Here is a 17,862-nt window from a genome sequence, read left to right on the forward strand (position 1 = left end):
GTTCTGCCTACACGAGAGGCTAGTATAAAGTTCACATTATCTGATAACCCTGCCATCTGATGGGAAAAGTAAATGGCAGTAGAACTGTTGATTTTACTTTGTTGTAGCTTGCCAGCCTTCAAAATGAATACTTTCTAGGTGTTCAGAATGTTCTAACTGTCCATGACTAAGAACTTTATCAATCTTTGCACTTGAGACAACTGGTAAGTCGACAGTGGAGTCAGGTGAACAGAAATGCCTGACTTGACTTTTTTGGGTTGTGGGGTGATGGATCAATCATACCCAAGTGATACAGTAATCTGACGTACGCTTTCCTAAATTCTTTTTTAATGGAAGTAGGAGGAAGAAATTGGAACACCACAAGCCACCTGGAGCTGCAATTTCCGCATTAATCCTTGCTATTAAAGACAGATTAAAAATAAAATGAGCACCAAATTAAGGTTGTGCTAGGTCATTGTTGGATACCCAACTAGAATAAGTTTGTTTGTTCATTGCACTTATTGATGTGCATAAGCTGAGCAAATACTAACTCTGGTGGGAGGCAGTAGTCAGGGTACTTGTCTGTCATCATTACCCTGCTTTTCCAGCTCAAAGACTTGAACTGGAGCAGGAATTTGATACAAAAGGGGTGTTCAATAAATACAGCAAAATTATATAGGAAGATCCAAGCAAGATATAATAAGTAAAGAAATGGAAGTGATTATTTGGATAAGGAAGAAGATTAGGCACAATAAGGGTTCATAGGCAAAAGATAAATATGTTAGTCAAATGGGTGGAATCACTCAAAAGAAGTAAATTGAAAATTAAATGGACTGAATAGCCGAGAGCTGATTAAGTATTTTATCTCAAACTTTCTGGAGGAGAAATGGAGTTGCAACAGAGGAGCGGGAAAGGGGAGGGGTGTGAAAGTGATACAGCTGGAGACAAATGTTAAATGCATATTATATAATGAAATATCTTCTTCATATAAGTGGCTCTGGTAGTAAAATGTCCCTTATATAGTGCACTTCAACAAAACTGCAAATTCTGTGACTCATTGTGAGCAAAAACATGTCTGATCTGCTAACATTATACACACTTTATGCCATGCTTCAGACATCACATACTTTAGAATGTGAATATCTTACTGAACTTCATTTAAAAAACATAAAAAGAACAAAGTCAATCGTTTGCAAAGTGAGGAAACATACAATATCTGAAGGCTCTTTACAGATTTTTCTGTAAAAGCATCTAGGGTTCTGTCTTCAATTCTGAACAGCAATTAACCTTTAAATTACATCATATAATGTTAACTTAGGAACTAGATCTTATTAATCTCAATGAGACAGGCAAACCAGCTCTTCCTTAGCACTTAAACATCACATTATGCCCTGACTAGCAGTGAAGACTAAAGGAAGTTTATCCATCAGTGTGTCCATTCAAATACAATAAGGAATAAAAAGAAGTGTTTCACAAACCATCATAGAACCTTCAAACCCAAAATGTACATTCTCACCAGTAAATCAGTGCAACATATTCAGGGGAGAAATGTCAATAGAACGGTGGCTGTAATCCTACAGGTTTAAGGTAGGTGAACGTCTACTGACAGCTATACAGCAGTCATTGCTAGATTGATGCATAAACTGAATTGCAGTCTTGACTGAAGGCAGAAGACATATGAGCTGAAAACAATAGCCGTGGAATGGGAGTGCTCAAGTATCATAATTTAAAAAAAAAATCAGATTTCAGAGCACAATTAATATGAATATTAATTTCATAGACATACACCAGGTAAATAAATTGTGAGCAACAAAGACTAAGTTGCTAAACTCTTTTGACTTTGTAGTTTAAACCTCATGGACTATTTGAATAATTTCTTGGCTCCATTATGCTACAAACTTGCTCATTGAACTTAAAGCCATACTGAGTGCACTTTACAACAAGGCTATTGGAAGAGCCTCGAGTTATACATACTCTGTATCATCAGAATGATCCTTTCTGTCTGCTTGGCCAACGTGTAGCCCGAGTTCCTCAGAACCCTCCATGCTCTGTGTTGACCGCATATCATTCAGTGTGCAGAAGGAAGTAACTCTCTGATCTGTGGATAGAGAAATGAAGACAGTTACCACAGTGCAGCATTCGCAAGCAAGGAGTAAGAAAAAGCTATGGGGCTACAGCAGTTCAGGCAGTTTTGTCAGGAAATCGTGCAGGTACCTCATGTGCAACATTATTTCTCCTCATTCGGTTACTGCCAAAGGCAGGTTAGTGACATTCATGAAGTACTCAAAGTATTCAATTCAAATCACTCCCAGGACTGAAGGGTTTTCACAAAACGGCTACAAGGGAAAGCTATAGACATCAAACCCTCAAAAGCTCATTTGCTTTTTGACAGTTATACCCAGAAGCTAACTATGAGTTCACATGTCTGCACACATCAGTGATAACAGACAAATTCATTTTGATTTGTTGTTTTTAATTGAAACAGTAGGATGTTCTTACCTAGGCCTTCAAGAAAAAGCCAAATCCAAACAGACATTTTAGAAGCAACCACCTTTTAACTTCATCTTCACCACATCTTACAAACCATACATAGGACCACAACACAAGTACCAGATTCACATTCACTGCAGCTATAAACCCACATTCGTCACCTCAGTGAGGTGAATGATGAACAACAAATCCAAATCTTCAAGAGTCAAGGCCTAAAACTAAAATTGAAACATCCCACTAACTTTTCCTATGGCATCCACAGATTCCTGAGCTGTTGTAATAAGTCTAAATGATTAAATACACCTAGAGCAGAACATCACAGAAAGAGCAAACAGTTGTGAATTCCTCATCCTCTGAGACTGCGCCATGCACTGGCATAGAGGTGGAAGCCAGCTTATCCTTGCCCTGTTCATCTCAGTTTCTCTCTCCAGGCCACAGGTTTCAGTCAGTGGCCTCTTCACTTAGGGTCCAATGACTGAACTCAGCGGTGATCTTCAGCCTGTTTGGGCCAGCCTCATCAGCCCGGGTGTTGTGGAACCACCTGGGCAATATCAATAATATCAGTTACCTGAAGACCCTTAACCCATGATTCTGATGCTCCCTGGTCAAGGTCCTTAAACTGGAACAGTTCAGGTGAATTACATTACATATTACATGTTTTACAAATTACTATGAAAATATTAAGTAATTCCATAATGAAGGCTACTGGGCTGATTTATTGTGAAAGGGCTGTTTCAATTTTAATTTTTAGGCTTTGAAGATTTAGATTTGCTCATCATAATGCACCTCACTGAGGTGACAGTTGTGGATTTGTAGCTGCAATGAATGGGAATCTGGTACTTGTGTTGTGTCCTTTGTATGTTTGTAAGATGTGGTGAAGATGAAGTTAAAAGGTAGTTGCTTCTAAAATGTCTCTTTGGGTTTGGCTTTTTCTTGAAGGCCTTGGTAAGATTAATTTATTTTGTTGTCTGGGATTGTTTTAATTTTTATGTTAAAATCATGTATCTGAAAATAGCTTGGAAGCACTGGCCTTGAAGTTGATAGATATTTTATTAGTGAGTTAGTGTAATTTAGCCCTGTGTATTAGAAGGCACAAACAGGTGAAATTATTATTTCGCACCCATGAAATCATATGATTAACAACTCAGTCTAAAAGAAAAGTTATGGAATTCATTAAAAAAAATTACACCAAAATGAATAGTTTTTGGAAGATTCCTTCTGTCTCAGTTTGAGAACTCAGAAAGGTCAACCTACACAGTTCAAGAATTCTCTGGGGAATATAGTCAAAAATTACACTAGTCTTCAAGAGATGAATTCCTCAAATATTCACTTCACTGATCTTCCAACCACTCCTCTACCGCCTTCGCACTGACCTTGTAAATAGTCTCCTATATTCTCCCCTCTGAGCCCTTGGATTTTTTCCTATAGCTGCCCTAATGACCTCCTGAGGTCTCTTCTATAACTTCATGATCAATCTAACTATAACTTAAAATCTATACTGCCTAACATCTACCCAAAACTTCATCACCACATTGTAGAAAAGAGTACCAATGTCCCAAATTTAGATTCATAGTCTTTGTTTCCAAGCCATTCATGGTCTCAGTCCACCATGCTTTTCCAACATCCTCTGACTCTATCCTTCAAGCCAGTTTACTGTTTGCTGCCACCCTCCATCTACAACTGTTTCCTACTATAGTCCTCAAAACCACCCATTGTGCTCCATCCTTCCTCTCTCATTTCTAGACCTCTGTCATTGTCCTTTCATTTCCTTACTCTACAACTTTTTATGTATTACCCTCTCACTCTTCAGCATCAGAGCGGAATCCTTTCTTTTAGATGTTGGCATTTATTCTGGGAACAAAAAGCTGCACAATTTAAGTATTTTACTTAGCCGACAAACATAAAAAAAAACTAGGCCATTTATTCTGTCTGGTCTGTTCTTTCACCATTCAATTAAATAAATATGATTTTCAGCCTAACTTCATAAATCAATCATCTGGTGATCTCTCCGCCACTGCCTCCAAGCTCATAATCGCCAGGCCCCATAAAGCCCGCTTCATTTTCCTTCCCAAAATCCACAAACAGGACTTCCCGGGCAGACCCATTGTTTCTGCTTGCTCCTGCCCCACAGAACACCTCTCTTCCTACCTCAATTTGATTTTTTTCTCTTGTTCAGTCCCTTCCTGCTTACATATGCAATTCCTCTGACACTTGCAGTTTCAAAATTTTCAGTTCTCGGGCTTCAGCCACCTCCCCTTCATCATGGACCTGCAACCCCTTTACATAGGTATTCCCCATCAGGGTGGTTTCAGGGATCTCTGCTTCTACCTGGAAAGAAGGTCTGAACCATCCCCATCCTCTGCTTAGTCCTCACTTTGAAGAACTTCTCCTTTAACCCCTCCCACTTTCTTCAGGTCCAAGGGGTAGCCATGGTCCCAGTTATGCCTGTCTTTTTGTGGAGTATTTGGAACATTCCTTGCTTCAGTCCTTCTCTAGGCCTCATCCACAATTCCTTCTCTGGTATATCAATGACATCATCAGTGCTGCTTCCCTCTTTCATCTGAAATTGGAGAAGTTTATCAACTTCACTTCCAATTTCTACCCCACTCTCACCTTCAGCTGTTCTGTCTCTGACTCCTTCCTTCCCTTCCCCAACATCTGTTTTCATTTCTGGGGACAGGCTGGCCAGCACTAGTCACTACACTCCCATTGACTCCCACAGTTACATTGACTATACAATCTCACATTCTGCTTTCTGTAAAGACCCTATTCCATTCTCTCAGTTCTTTCATCTCCGTCACATCTGCTCTGATGATGCCAGATTGACAAGGGGGCCTCCAAAATGTTCTCCATCGAGGATTCTGAACCACCATGGCTGACAGAGCCCTCAGCCATTTCTGACCCATTCTCCTGCATTTCACCCCTCAACCCTACTCTTTCCTCCCATAAACTCCAATAGGGCCCTTCTGGTCCTCACTTACCAGCATCCACATCCAAAGGATCATTAGCAGCCATTTCTGCCACTTCTAGCTGGATGCCACCACCAGACACATATTTCCCTCACTTCTCTGCTCAGCATTCTGCAGGGACTGTTCCCTCTGGGACACCTTGGTCCACTCCTCCCAATACTGCCCTACAACCCCACGGCACATTCCTTTATAATCACAGGTGTAACATCTACCCATTTACTTTCCCTTCCTCACTATGCACGGCCACAGGCACACCTTCCAGGTGAAGCAGTAATTTACGTGCACTTCACTCAATCCATTCTATTGTATTTGCTGCTCACAATGTGGTCGCCTCTACACTGGGGAGATGAAATGCAGACTGGATAATTACTTTGCAGAACACCTACTCTCTGTTTGCAGAAATGATCCTGAGCTTTTTGTTGCTTGCCATTTGACCCACCTTTGTGGTCCTTGACTAATATCTCTGTCCCAGGCTTGTGCAGTGCTGCAACGAAACTCAGCGCAAACTGGAAGAACAATAGCTCACTTTCCATTTGGGAAACCAAATACAGGACTCAATATTGAGTTCCATAATTTTAGAGCCTGAGCACATGATCCCACGTCTTTCCCCTCACCCCCACACACTAGATCTTATCATCTCATACGTCACGACCAAAACCAACCCACTGTCATCCATTAATGGTCCCCATTAGCAGCTATTGATTCTCCAGACTGACCTTTATCCATTCCTTTGTCTGCCTAATTGCTGTCCTTTTATCTCACCATCACATCTATCATTTACTCCTTTCCTCTCCGTCCTCATCTTCAGCATATATACCAACCTTTTCTAGCTACAATCAGTTTTGAAGAAGGGTCACTAGACCTGAAACATTAACTCTGCTTTCTCTTCAAAGATGCTGCCAGCCCTGCTGAAGGTTTTCAACAATTTCTGTTGTTTCACAAATTCAGTTTTTGCCTTCTATCTGTCAGCAACTACTGATAAAAACAAGCTATCAATCTCAGATTTATAATTAAAAATGTACTTGCATTAGGGCAGCATGGTGGCCTCACAGCGCCAGAGACCCAGGTTCGATTCCAGCCTTGGGCGACTGTCTGTGTGGAGTTTGCACATTCTCCCCGTGTTTGCATGGGGTTCCTCCGGGTGCTCCGGTTTCCTCCCACAGTTTAAAGATGTGCAGGTCAAGTGAATTGGCGATGCTAAATTGCCCATAGTGTTAGGTACATTAGTCAGAGGGAAAGGGGTCTGAGTGGATTACTCTTGGGAGGGTTGGTGTGGGTTTGTTGGGCTGAAGAGCTTGTTCCAACCTGTAGGGAATCTAATCTAATCTGAACTGTTGTTCATGGAAGAGAATTCCAAATTTCCATGCCCCTTTGAGTGTAAAAATGTTTTCTAATTTCATTTGAGAGGTCTAGCTTGAACCTTTAGACCATGCTCCTTTGTTGTTGACTCCCTCAATCAACTGAAATAGTTTTTTGTTTCTTTTATGTTTCAAGAGATATAGCTATTGCCATTAATAACTGCCCATCCCTAACTGAATTCAGCTGATTGCTAGGCAATTTCAGAGGCAGTATTCCAGATGTTGTCTAACTCAGACCTTGTACAGCTCTACCTCTTTACATGCTACTCCTCAATACAGGACCAGTAACATTTCCACTAGCTAAACTATTTTCTGGACCTCTTCATATCATTTTAATGATCAATGCATCCCAACTTTCTTTGAACTTGCACTGTGTCTACTTTTCCATCATTTAGATCGTACTCTGTTCTATCCTTTTTTATGTCCAAATGGATGATCTCCAAGAAATTAATTGAGAAGTAGCATTTAATTGCACTGAATAAGAGAAGATTTCTGAAATAACTCGAGAGAGGCCGGTATCCGATCACCAAGTCACTCTTTATTTCCAGGTGGAAGGTCCTTGGCACTGATCTAATTCTCTCAGACGCAGCACTCTGAGAGAATGTCGGACACTTCTGTTTAAGTGCGAGCAGCAGCGGAGGTAGGACGAACTCTGAAGACTGCAGATAAGGTAAGGCAGTTTTTATTAAAATTACTTACCGGTAGCGGGCAGCGGTGTTTTTCTCTTTCACAGAAGGAGCGGGAGCAGCGGAGGAAGTGATGGGGACCAGAGGGGTGGCCGGGAAGGTAAGCAGTGAGTATAAATACTCACCCTTCGACACCAACGGCCATTTTAAGTGTGAGCAGCAGCGGAGAAGGAGCGGGAGCAGCGGAGGAAGTGACGTGGACCGGAGGGGCAGCCGGGAAGGAAAGCAGTGACCATATATATCAGCAAGGCAGCTAAACCAGAGACTCTACTACTGTAGTGTTTCCCACCCGCCCTCCTCCTCTAATCTGGTTAATAAGTAGGAAGAGCGGGAGTGACGACCAGGGGACTGCCGGTAATATATCTGGGCAGTGGCTGAACCCAAGACACATGTTGTGTCTCCCACCTCCCCCCCAATCTCCTCTAACCAAAAATAGGACCCTGGTTTGTTAAGGTAAGGATTTTCTATTTCTTTATCGGTGAATGGTTAAAAATTTACTTTTTATGGTTTATCTATTAATTGGTTTTTAGAAAAAGACTATAGCAGAGAGGTATCAGAAAGTATTTTAACTCAAACCTATACAAAGTAGTAAAGTAATTACTACTTTGTGGGCGGCACGGTGGCACAGTGGTTAGCACTGCTGCCTCACAGCGCCAGAGACCCGGGTTCAATTCCTGCCTCAGGCGACTGACTGTGTGGAGTTTGCACGTTCTCCCTGTGTCTGCGTGGGTTTCCTCCGGGTGCTCCGGTTTCCTCCCACAGTCCAAAGATGTGCAGGTCAGGTGAATTGGCCATGCTAAATTGCCCGTAGTGTTAGGTAAGGGGTAAATGTATGGGCATGGGTGGGTTGCGCTTCGGCGGGTCAGTGTGGACTTGTTGGGCCAAAGGGCCTGTTTCCACGCTGTAATCTAATCTAATCTAAATTTACTAAGCAGAGATGGCTGGGCAGGTGATGTGCTGTAGCTGTATGATGTGGGAGCTGGCTGATCCCATTGTGAATGGCAGTGACCACATCTGCAGCAAGTGTTGGTTGCTGGAAGAACTCTGGCTCAGAGTTGATGATCTGGAATCTGACCTTCAAACACTGCGGCACATCCGGGAGGGGGTGAGTTACTTGGACGCTTTGTTTCAGGAGGCAGTCACACCTGGTTAAGTAATTCACATTCAGTTAATGATCAGGGACATCAGAGTGTGATTGTTAGTGAGGCAGGCGGGAGAACTAGAGTTCAGGAGTGCAGGAGCCTCAGCCCTTGGCCTTGTCAAACAGGTATGAGATTCTTGCTCCCTATACGGATGAGGAAAAGGACTCTGGACAGGATGAGCCAGCTGACCACGGCACCATGGTGCAGAAGGCCGTTCAAGAGTGGGGAGCAAAAAGACAAGTAGTTGTTATGGGGGATTCTATAATCAGGGGGACAGATAGTATCCTATGCAAGCCGGATCAGGAGTCTCGCATGGTGTGTTGCCTGTCTGGTGCCAGGGTGCGGGATATCTCCGATCGGCTTGAAAGGATATTGGAGCTGGAGGGGGAGGATCCAGTTGTTGTGGTCCACGTTGGGACTAACAACATAGGCAAAGCTAGGGTGGAGGACCTGTTTGGGGATTATCAAGCTCTAGGAAGGAAATTGAAGTACAGGTCCTCAAGGGTCATAATCTCCGGATTATTGCCTGAGCCACGTGCCAATTGGCATAGGGATAAGAAAATTAGGGAAGTAAACACGTGGCTAAGGGATTGGTGTGGGAAAGAGGGATTCCATTTCATGGGGCATTGGCATCAGTTTTGGAACCGGGGGGGATCTGTACCGTTGGGATGGTCTCCACCTGAACCGATCTGGTACCAATGTTCCAGCGAAGAGGGTAAATAGGGTGGTCAGTAGGACTTTAAACTTCTGAGTTGCGGGGAAGGGAAAGTGAAAGCGACAGTGAGTATGGAGTTAAATGGAAAGATAAGCAGGAGGATAGCATGTATGCAGCTGGATTTAACCTTGCGGCAGATTAGGAATGCAACAAAAAGGAAGGATAACTGAGGACATCTTATGACTTCCAATATCTCTAATGATAAGAATGTTAGCATTAAGGCACTTTACCTGAATGCTCGTAGTTCATCTACTTTGTTACGAATGCTAACGGCACAGATCATCGTGAATGATTATGATGTGGTAGGCATCACAGAGACATGGTTGCAGGGGTTCAGGACTGGCAGTTAAACATCCAAGGATTTACAACTTATCGAAAAGACAGGAAGGTGGGCAGAGGAGGTGGGGTGGCCTTGTTAGTTAAGAACAAAATTAAATCTATGGCACTGAATGACATAGGGTCGGATGATGTGGAGTCTGTGTGGGTGGAATTGAGGAGCCACAAAGGCAAAAAACCATAATGGGAGTTATGTACAGACCTCCTAATAGTGGTCAGGACCAGAGGCGGAACATGTACCGGGAAATAGAAAAGGCATGTCTGAAAGGCAAGGTCACGGTGATCATGGGGGACTTCAATATGCAGGTGGACTGGGTAAATAAAATTGCCAGTGGATCCAAAGAAAGGGAATTCTTGGAATGCTTACAGGATGGCTTTTTGGAACAGCTTGTCATGGAGCACACAAGGGAGCAGGCTATTTTGGACCTAGTGCTATGTAATGAACCAGATTTTATAAAAGATCTTAAAGTAAGGGAACACTTAGGAAGCAGCGATCATAATATGGTAGAGTTCAGTCTGCAGTTTGAAAGAGAGAAGGCAAAATCGGATGTAATGGTGTTACAGTTAAACAAAAGTAATTATAAGGGCATGAGAGAGGAACTGATGAAAATCGACTGGAAGCAGAGCCTAGCGGGGAAGACAGTACAGCAAAAATGGTAGGAGTTTGTGGGTATAATTGAGGACACAGTACAGAGGTTCATCCCCAAGAAAAGAAAGATTATCCGGGGAGGGATTGGACAGCCATGGCTGACAAAGGAAGTCAGGAAATGAATCAAAAAAAGAAAGAGATCCTATAAAGTGGCCAAGAGCACTGGGAAACCAGAAGATTGGGAAGGCTACAAAAACAAACAGAGGATAACAAAGAGAGAAATAAGGAAGGAGAGGATCAAATATGAAGGTAGGCTAGCCAGTAATATTAGAAATGATAGTAAAAGTTTCTTTCATTACATAAGAAACAAACGACAGGCAAAAGTAGACATTGGGCCACTTCAAACTGATGCTGGAAAACTAGTGATGGGAGATAAGGAAATAGCTGAAGAACTTAATAAGTACTTTGGAGTCTTCACAGTGGAAGACATGAGTAATATCCCAACAATTAAAGGGAGTCAGGGGGCTGAGTTGAGTATGGTTGCCATTATAAAAGAGATAGTGCTAGAAAAGCTAAAAGGTCTTAAAATTGACAAATCTCCTGACCCCGATGGGCTACATCCTAGAGTTCTGAGGGAGGTGGCTGAGGAAATAGCGGAGGCATTGGTTGAGATCTTTCAAAAGTTACTGGAGTCAGGGAAAATCCCGGATGATTGGAAGACCGCTGTTGTAACCTCATTGTTCAAGAAAGGATCAAGACAAAAGATGGAAAATTATAGGCCAATTAGCCTAACCTCGGTTGTTGGTAAAATTCTAGAATCCATTGTTAAGGATGAGGTTTCTAAATTCTGGGAAGAGCAGGGTCGGATTAGAACAAGTCAACATGGATTTAGTAAGGGCAGGTCATGCCTGACAAACCTGTTCGAATTTTTTGAAGAGGTGACAAGTAGGTTACCTCTTGTCTATCTAGACTTCCAAAAGGCCTTTGATAAGGTGCCACACGGGAGACTGCTGAGTAAGGTGAGGGCCCATGGTGTTCGAGGTGAGCTACTGGCATGGATTGAGGGTTGGCTGTCTGACAGAAGGCAGAGAGTTGGGATAAGAGGTTCTTTTTCGGAATGGCAGCCGGTGACAAGCGGTGTCCCGCAGGGTTCAGTGTTGGGGCCGCACCTGTTCATGTTATATATTAATGATCTGGATGAAGGGACTGGGGGCATTCTAGCGAAGTTTGCCGATGATATGAAGATAGGTGGACAGGCAGGTAATACTGAGGAAGTGGGGATGCTACAGAAGGATCTAGACAGTTTGGGAGAGTGGTTCAGGAAATGGCTGATGAAGTTCAATGTGAGCAAATGAGAGGTCTTGCACTTTAGAAAAAAGAATACAAGCATGGACTACTTTCTAAGCGGTGAGAAAATTCATAAAGCCAAAGTACAAAGGGATCTGGGAGTGCTAGTCGAGGATTCTCTAAAGGTAAACATGCAGGTTGAATCCGTGATTAAGAAAGCAAATGCAATGTTGTCATTTATCTCAAGAGGGTTGGAATATAAAAGCAGCGATGTGCTACTGAGACTATATAAAGCTCTGGTTAGGCCCCATTTGGAGTACTGTGTCCAGTTTTGGGCCCCACATTTCAGGAGGGACATACTGGCACTGTAGTGTGTCCAGCGGAGATTCACACGGATGATCCCTGGAATGGTAGGTCTGACATACGAGGAACGGCTGAGGGTCCTGGGATTGTACTCATTGGAGTTTAGAAGATTAAGGGGAGCTCTAATAGAAACTTACAAGATAATACATGGCTTGGAAAAGGTGGATGCGAAGAAATTGTTTCCGTTAGGCGGGGAGACTTAAAATTAGAGGGGGTCAATTCAGAACAGAAATGCGGAGACATTTCTTCAGCCAGAGAGTGGTGGACCTGTGGAATTCATTGCGGCGGAGTGCAGTGGAGGCCGGGACGCTAAATGTCTTCAAGGCAGAGATTGATAAATTCTTGATGTCACAAGGAATTAAGGGCTACGGGGAGAACGCGGGTAAGTGGAGTTGAAATGCCCATCAGCCATGATTAAATGGCAGAGTGGACTCGATTGGCCGAATGGCCTTACTTCCACTGCTATGTCTTATGGTATCTGTCAGCCAGAGCACCCTGATTGAACCAGGTTAACAGCCCCAATCAGGGAACTCATACTCTGAGGTCCACCTGAATGACCTCATTGCAATCACTACATCCCTCCCTCTCAGAGTCCAAGTACATAAGCTGGTTCTTTTTTTTGGATAGATCTTCCTGGGGAATTTTTGCACCAGTTCTGGTTACTCTGACTTTGCCTTGGATACAGGCGGTATGTAACACACAGCAGCTCGCCTTGTGTCTGGAGTGTCTCGGAAGAAAATCATTCTCTTTTTTAGGTGGCAAAGGTGTCAAGGTGGTGACATTCACCATGTCCATCTCAGTTTCTGAGGTCTCGTCATTGCTTGAGGTAGGATAACCCACAAATTCTGACAGCCTTGCTGGGCACATTTTGCTCCCCAACTATTTGCGAGTTTGCATCTTTCATATGGTCCATGTGCTTGCTCAGGATCGTTGCACCTACCCAAACTTTATACGTCACTGGGCTTGACCTCATGTTGGCAATGCCTCTTATACACACGGCCATTCCTGTGGTTCCTTCACCACACTTTGCTCCCTGAAATACACTTTCTTTCTCACTTAGCAGAGTCTTTCTTGTGTCTGACATTCCTGATGCTGTTTCATCTCTCCCCGCTTCCCCAACCAGGTCCAGGAAGATCAGATTTAACCTGGTGCGGAGTCTTCTTCTCATTAGCAACTCTGCTGGAGCTATCTCTATAGTTGCGTGAGGGGTGGTCCGATAATCAAACAGAAACCAAAGGAGTTTGGTATCGAGTGAAGCCGTAGGCGGTTTATTTAAGGCTAACTTGAAAGTCTGGACTGCTCTTTCTGCCAGATCATTGGATGATGGATGATATGGAACTGTCCTTACATGTCAAATGCCTTCCAACTTTCGGGAATACTCAAATTCCCTGCTGGTAAACAATGACCTGTTAGCTGTGACCAAAACATCTGGGAGTCCGTGTTTTGCAAAAGGTGAATTCTGCTTTTATATTGTTGTCTCGGTGTTTAATGAATGAACTCTATTCACATCCAACTACTTTTAGTGGGTGTCCACAATGATGAAGAACATTGAGTCCATGAAAGGATTTGCATATCTGATGTATAATTGAGTCCAGGATTTACTTGGCCATTCCCATGAATGTTGAGGAGTTGCTGGCAGTAATTTTTGTCCTTATTGGCACTGTAGGCATGTCCCCACCTATGTGGCCTTGCTTGCAACTAATCATAGCCACTAGAGATAACCTCTCATCAATATCTTTATTTCTGAAACTGCTGGATGATCCTGATGGAATTCTGTCAGTATCTGGCAGCGAGGTTTGCTCAGAACAATCACCTTTGCTCCCCATAATATGAAACCATCCTCTACTGTGAGCTGGTCTCTCTGGATCCAAAAAGATTTTAGTTCTGGTTGTGACGGTCCTTTGGTTTCCCCCATCATCACCAGCTGTTTCAGTTTTGCCAGGACCAGATCTTTCTGCGTCCAAAGTCTGATATTGTCAGTTGTGACTGGACGTGTCTCCCGAAAATTTAAAACCATGGTAAACTCTCCAGTGGCGATACTACTAGTGGTATTTCTGCCAGTTGGGGGAAAAGCTCAATGCAGTCACATTCGCTACTTGACCTCTTGGACAGTGTTCTAACTTGTATTATATGCACTTAGTATTAAAGCCCACTGCTGAAAACTGCCTGAAACTCTGGGTGGCACTGCCTTGACCTCTTTAAGTAGACCTAGCAGTGGTTTGTGGTCCAATCTTACTACAAAATTATGAGCGTAAAGGTATTGGTGGAACTTCCTGATCCAAATATGACTGTGAAACCTTCCTTCTCTATTTGGTCACACTTACACTCTGCATTAGCCAAAGTTCTGGATGCATATGCTATCAGGCGTTTCTTTCCATTGGGCTACCTATGAGCTAATACTAGCCTGATGCTGTACAGAGAGGTGTCGCATGTCAACATCAGATCTTGCTTGGGAACGTAGTGTACCAACATCTTAGAGGATGACAGCTGTTTCTTTAGTTTCCTGAAAGCTATGGCTGGCTATGTGACCACTTCTAAGGCTGACCCTTTTTTAACAGTTGTTGCAAAGGTGCCAAGATGGAGACCAGGTTATGTATGAACTTTGCATAATAATTCACCAGCCCAAGGAAAGACCAAGCCCCAATACAGATGGGGGAACCGAGGCACCTTTGATTGCCCTCATTTTATCTTCCAATGGGTGTAACCCAGTCTGGTTGATGCTGTAGCCCAAGTAGGTCACTTGGGGTGCCTGGAATACACATTTTTATTTTCTGAGGTATAAGCTTGCCTGGAAAAAAAAATCTAAGCACTGTGTCCAAGTTGTCTAAGTGCTGTTCATTGGTCTTCCCAATTATTAGCATGCCATATAAATAAATGGCAACCTTGGGTAGACCTTGAAAAATGTTCTCTATTGTCCTAAGAATTGTACAGGCTGATAATACCCCAAATAGCAGTCTGGTACAATCGTATAGATCCGTGAGTATTAATTGCAGCATAGTACTGGGATTCAGAGAAGCAACGGCCTAGTGGTATTATTGCGAGACTATTAATCCAGAAACTCAGCTAATGTTCTGAAGACCTGGGTTCAAATTGCACCATGGCAGATAGTGGAATGAGAATTCAATTAAGAGTCCAATGATGACTGTGAATCCATTGTCGATTATTGGGAAAACCTATCTGGTTCACTAATATTCTTTAGGGAAGGAAACTGCCATTCTTATCTGGTTTGGCCTACACGTTACTCCAGACCCAGTGTAATGTGGTTGACTCCTAACTGCCCTCTGGACAATTTGGGATGGGCAATAAAGCTGTGCTAGCCAGAGATGCCCACTTCCTATGAGTGAATAAAACAAGTCCTTATCTAACCTCAACTGCAAGTGCATGGCTCATGTCCTGCTTCATAAAGGACAGTCCTCCTGCCAGTTTTACATACAAGACTTCTGTGTGAAGGATTGGGTATTTATAAAGATGTGAAAAGCAGTTTAGTATTTGTTTAAAATCCCCACAAGGCGAACCAACCCGTCGGGCTTCACAATTGGTTTGACCAGTGCTGCCCATTCCATAAACTGGACTGGTTGTATGATTCCTTCACTTCCAGGCCTCTACTTTTCTGCCTCTACTTTTGCCCAATGGCAAAATGGCAGTGTCGGGGAATTACTCCCTGGTCAACATGTACTTTGGTAAAACGAACAAGTGCAGGACTGGTACAATGAAATGTAGAGCCTTTGGTAGTGTTGTAGAACAGAGACCTAGGGATTCAGGTACACACTTCTTTGAAGTTTGTATCACATGTAGACAGAGTGGTTAAGAAAGTGTTTGCTAAGACCTTGAATATAGCAATTGGGATATCATGTTGAAGTTGTTAAGGATGTTACTGAGGCCTCTTCGGGTACTGTGTCCAATTGTTGTAGCAATGATATAATTAAACTGGATAATGCTTAGAAAAGATTTACCAGGATGGTCCTGGGAATACAGGGCTTGAGTTATAAAAAGAGGCTGACTCGGCTGGAACATTTTTCACTGGATTGTATAAGATAGAGGGATGACCTTATAGAGGTTTATTAAAAAATGAGAGGTATGGCACCTCTCTTTCCCCACACTTTCCCTGGGGTTCTACACAAGGGTGTACCCTAAACCTCCCCTTCCCCAGATAATCTCTCCAACATTGTCCTGTACAGGGCAAAGGTGGAACATGTCAAAAGGTTGCAGTAAAAAGTTGTGTGCGGGACTGTGTGTGTGCGCGCGCTATTTGGGGACTCACCCCCCTAAGGCAGCAGCAGTCTTACTGTTGGTGTTCAGTCCAGCTGCCCCAGAGTGGGTGTGAAGATGGGCAAACCTAAGGGTTGGAGTGCAGAGTGAATTTTGTGAAAGACTGGTTCTGCAATTATTGAAATGGCTGCGCCAGTAACAACCTCCATTAGAACTGGGTGACCATTTCTTCAGACGTTTATTTTGATGCTGTTTGGAATTTGCTAAGCAAAATGACTGTTCCAAAGTAGGTAGACTTGCCAGGGTGTGCACTCTCCTGGATACTGGCCTATGAGTTTTTTTACTCAATTTAGATCACGTGAAACTGTTTTGCTGTTTTGAGTACACATACCGGCAGCAACTGCATTGGCTTTCTGGCCCGGATCCCAAAGGAAATGTAACTATTTGGCTGAAGCTTGGCTTTGTTTTGGGGTTTTGCTGTGGGCTAACCTCGAGTCCCTCTGTTCAGGACATGTCCTGAGTGAGGCTATGCAATTGCCTTCACTCAAGTGGTGTCCCCCAAGTTCAGCTGGCCTGGCAAGGGTGCCCACTTCCATTGGAATATCCCACAACACATACGCTCCATTTGCTGCATTTTCCAATGAGAAAGCCAGTTGTCGTGCCTATTTGAAGTCCAGTTGGGCTTCAGCTATTAGACACTGTTGCATGGTTACAACATTAATTCCACGTACCAAATGGTGTCTCAGCATCTCATTAAGGGTTAAACCATAATCACATTCATCTGACAGTCATGTTAATCAATCAAAAATCCTTGGTTCTCGAATTGCTCAGTAAAACAAATAGCGACTCAGGGTTAGAGGTGGTTTGGAGTCATAATATTCCTTAATTAAATCTGTCAACTCTTGAAATGTTTTACTATCTGATGCCTCAGGGAGAGTTAGGCTCCTAATAAGAGAAAAAGCTGCGGCTCCACAATCTGTCAGGAGAATTACTTGTTGCTTTTCATCTGCACCAATGTCATTTGCCCAGAAAAACAATGCAGTATTTCCACATACTGGGCCCAGTCTTTCATGACAGGATGGAACAAGTCAAGCTTCCCAAATAACGGCAAGATACCAGAAATGCTTACTCCAACTCAAAGACAATTATTGCGAGTAAATTTCTTCGGAGTGTGTTTTACTCTCATCACCACTGCAAACTCTACAGAGGCTGGTATCCCATCACCAAGTCATCCTTTATTTACATGTGGAAAGTCCTTGACACTGACCCAGCTCCTACAGTCCTGATGAAAGGTCCTGACCTGAAATGTTGACTCCCCTGCTCCTCTGCTGTGCTTTCTCCAGCTCCACACTTTATCAACTCCAGCTCCCTCAGAGCCAACTGTCAGAGTAACAGGATGTCTGACATTCCTGCTTTTATCTGCCAGCACAGGCTTCCTGATTGGACTAGAGTTCCAGCTCCAATCAGGGAAATCATATTCTAGGAGGTCCATCTGACTGACCACATTATAATCACTACAATTTCAGTTTGCTTGAATTTTGTGATTAATCATAAGAACTAGGTCACCTGACCCTTCAAGCCGGCTCTGCTATTCAATAAGGTCATGGCTGATCTTTTCATGGACTCAGCTCTACTACCTGCCCTTTCATTGTAATTCCTTAAGTGTTCAAAATAAAATCTTAGCTAAAAACTTTTACTGAAGTAGCATCAACTACTTCATTGGGCAGACAACCCTCTGG

General features: G+C 43.2%; 1 protein-coding gene across 3 annotated transcripts in view; it reads right to left on the reverse strand.

The window, feature by feature from the left end:
* The window catches only part of LOC122542453 (signal-induced proliferation-associated 1-like protein 2), a 557,075-nt gene that overhangs the window by 45,053 nt on the left and 494,160 nt on the right, over positions 1 to 17,862 (reverse strand). For all 3 annotated transcript variants that reach the window (XM_043680159.1, XM_043680169.1, XM_043680179.1), the window contains one exon: positions 1,954 to 2,077. In XM_043680159.1, coding sequence (XP_043536094.1) covers positions 1,954 to 2,077 — 124 coding nt within the window. The remainder of the gene's footprint in view (positions 1 to 1,953; positions 2,078 to 17,862) is intronic.

This window comes from Chiloscyllium plagiosum, chromosome 3, assembly GCF_004010195.1.
Source record: "Chiloscyllium plagiosum isolate BGI_BamShark_2017 chromosome 3, ASM401019v2, whole genome shotgun sequence".
NCBI classification, from domain to species: domain Eukaryota; kingdom Metazoa; phylum Chordata; class Chondrichthyes; order Orectolobiformes; family Hemiscylliidae; genus Chiloscyllium; species Chiloscyllium plagiosum.